Genomic DNA, 1,813 nt, shown 5'->3' on the forward strand with positions numbered 1-1,813 from the left:
CCTTTATTGCTACTGTATTAGTATAACAAAATTTAATAGGAATGAGTCTTTCTGTCAGCTGATAATTCAGCTAGCTTATAAAATACAGTTTTAAGTTAATTTTGTTTGTAACTAAATTCGGTTAAGTTCTCCTGTATATATTAATAACTTGATCCCCGAACTTTCTTAAGCGCATAATATTATGCATAAATCCTTAACGTTTCGTGCTTAAACCTTTCACGAAAACGCTAATATGAATTCTGTGTTGTATAATCGCATAGAAGAGTAATCACACTACCGGTAGTTTGCCGGCTTAACACGTAACACGAGTGTTCTGTATCGAGGTTTATGTCGTCACGAGGTTTTCTTCGCCTCATATAATAATAATCATTCGATGATATCAGGTAGTGGTCGATGGGGTAAGCGAGGAAGCTCTGAAACAACGGTTACCACAATTGGCGTGGGGTTTGGCTAGACAGGGTGGCCCAAGCGCTGCTCAATTGGCCAGAATCGCGATGCTCAGACTTAGACCTGCTCTTCTTCTCGAGCAACTCTTACAACCGCAGTGTCTCGAAGCAAGAAACGCCAAAGTAAGCTTTATAAAAAGATTCTTGCTACAATTTTCCTTAAACATTTCGATTAACGTCTCAACAACTGTTCGAAAAGTATTAAGAGAATAAACATCATTGTTTCATTACTTCGCACTAATCTCGATTACTTATACTTTTTCTTAATGCGTAACGTTATAGACTAGAGAAAACACTTTACAATTGTTAATCTTCTCATTGGTGACGTTTCCGAGTACGGAATTTAAAGTAGACACCGTGGCTAACAAAATTGCTAAAATGGTGAGGGATCGTCGACGAAGAGTGCGACAGGCCGCGCTCGATACTTTGGCAGTTTTGGCACAGATCTACGAGCCCGAGGTACTTGTTTTGTACAAGTTTGATCATTAAACTTGATTCCTTAATTAATTCTCGATTGATTAAAAGAGTTAAAATATATGCGAAAAGCATGAATCATTTAATGATTGTGTTCATTTAGGAAGTGATTGCAGCAGGAAAGCGAGCATCGGAAGGTCATCACGATGGCGGCGCAATGATGTCCGCTATCAGAGCTCGTCTAGCGCGGAAATCATTACCCTTGGTCTCTGCCGATGGTCTAGTGATGTACGGTTTGCAAATTTCTCCCACCGTACAAATAGCTACAGGTGAGATAAATATGGTACAAAACGTCGAAAAAAAATTTAATTGTCTATATTTCGTAGGACCTGATGTCGATTGGATTGTAGCGGGAAGTGGTTCGGTTTCGTCCGGCGTCGGCCGTACCAAAGGCAAAATTATAGCGACGAGGTCGGAAAAAGAAAGATTTGTAAGGTAATATTGTGAATTAGAGATATAGTATGTACAGCTATATTCAGATAATATTAAATTAAACAGCAACCTTAGGACATACAGGGTGTTCCGGAATGCACGCCATTACTCTGAAAGTGTAAGAAAGCGTTGAATTCTAAGTGAAAAGTTTCTCTTCTATTTTTTCCTCCAATCGCTATTGTGCATACGTGCCGAAAGCACAGACAGAAGAGAAAAAAACGAGCGTCCAAAGTATTTTTATTGTTCCCGTAACAGATGTAACACCAGCTTTGGAGAAGTTCTTGCCTCTTTCTCATATATTAACATTTCTACCCCAATTATATGTTTAACCCTTGAAAAGCTGCTATCAGTATAATATCGTATGCACTAAAACAGAAACCTAATAAAGAAATTCTATTACGGTATTAAAAATAAATTCAAACTCTGAATAAGCATAATAAAATAGTTTAACATCTCTTTTT

General features: G+C 37.9%; 1 protein-coding gene across 1 annotated transcript; it reads left to right on the top strand.

Annotated features, from left to right (window-relative positions):
• The first annotated feature begins 202 nt into the window (after positions 1–202).
• Positions 203–1,780, top strand: LOC108623503 (TOG array regulator of axonemal microtubules protein 1-like). Its single transcript, XM_026812358.1, has 4 exons — positions 203–569; positions 729–905; positions 1,024–1,189; positions 1,247–1,780. Exons 1-4 carry the CDS (start codon positions 495–497, stop codon positions 1,357–1,359), a joined length of 531 nt encoding a protein of 176 aa, XP_026668159.1. The 5' UTR covers positions 203–494; the 3' UTR covers positions 1,360–1,780.
• Positions 1,781–1,813: the final 33 nt, after the last annotated feature.

Source organism: Ceratina calcarata, unplaced genomic scaffold (assembly GCF_001652005.2).
Source record: "Ceratina calcarata isolate Rehan_Ccalc_2016 unplaced genomic scaffold, ASM165200v1 scaffold27.2, whole genome shotgun sequence".
Taxonomy (NCBI): Eukaryota; Metazoa; Arthropoda; class Insecta; order Hymenoptera; family Apidae; genus Ceratina; species Ceratina calcarata.

What these genes read in the sequence shown, in the direction of transcription:
- LOC108623503 (XM_026812358.1), top strand. Translation starts at nt 495, where the DNA reads ATGCTCAGACTTAGACCTGCTCTTCTTCTCGAGCAACTCTTACAACCG. An exon ending in TCGAAGCAAGAAACGCCAAA is followed by an intron (nt 570 to 728) that starts GTAAGCTTTATA and finishes GTAACGTTATAG; the next exon opens with ACTAGAGAAAACACTTTACA. An exon ending in CACAGATCTACGAGCCCGAG is followed by an intron (nt 906 to 1,023) that starts GTACTTGTTTTG and finishes GTGTTCATTTAG; the next exon opens with GAAGTGATTGCAGCAGGAAA.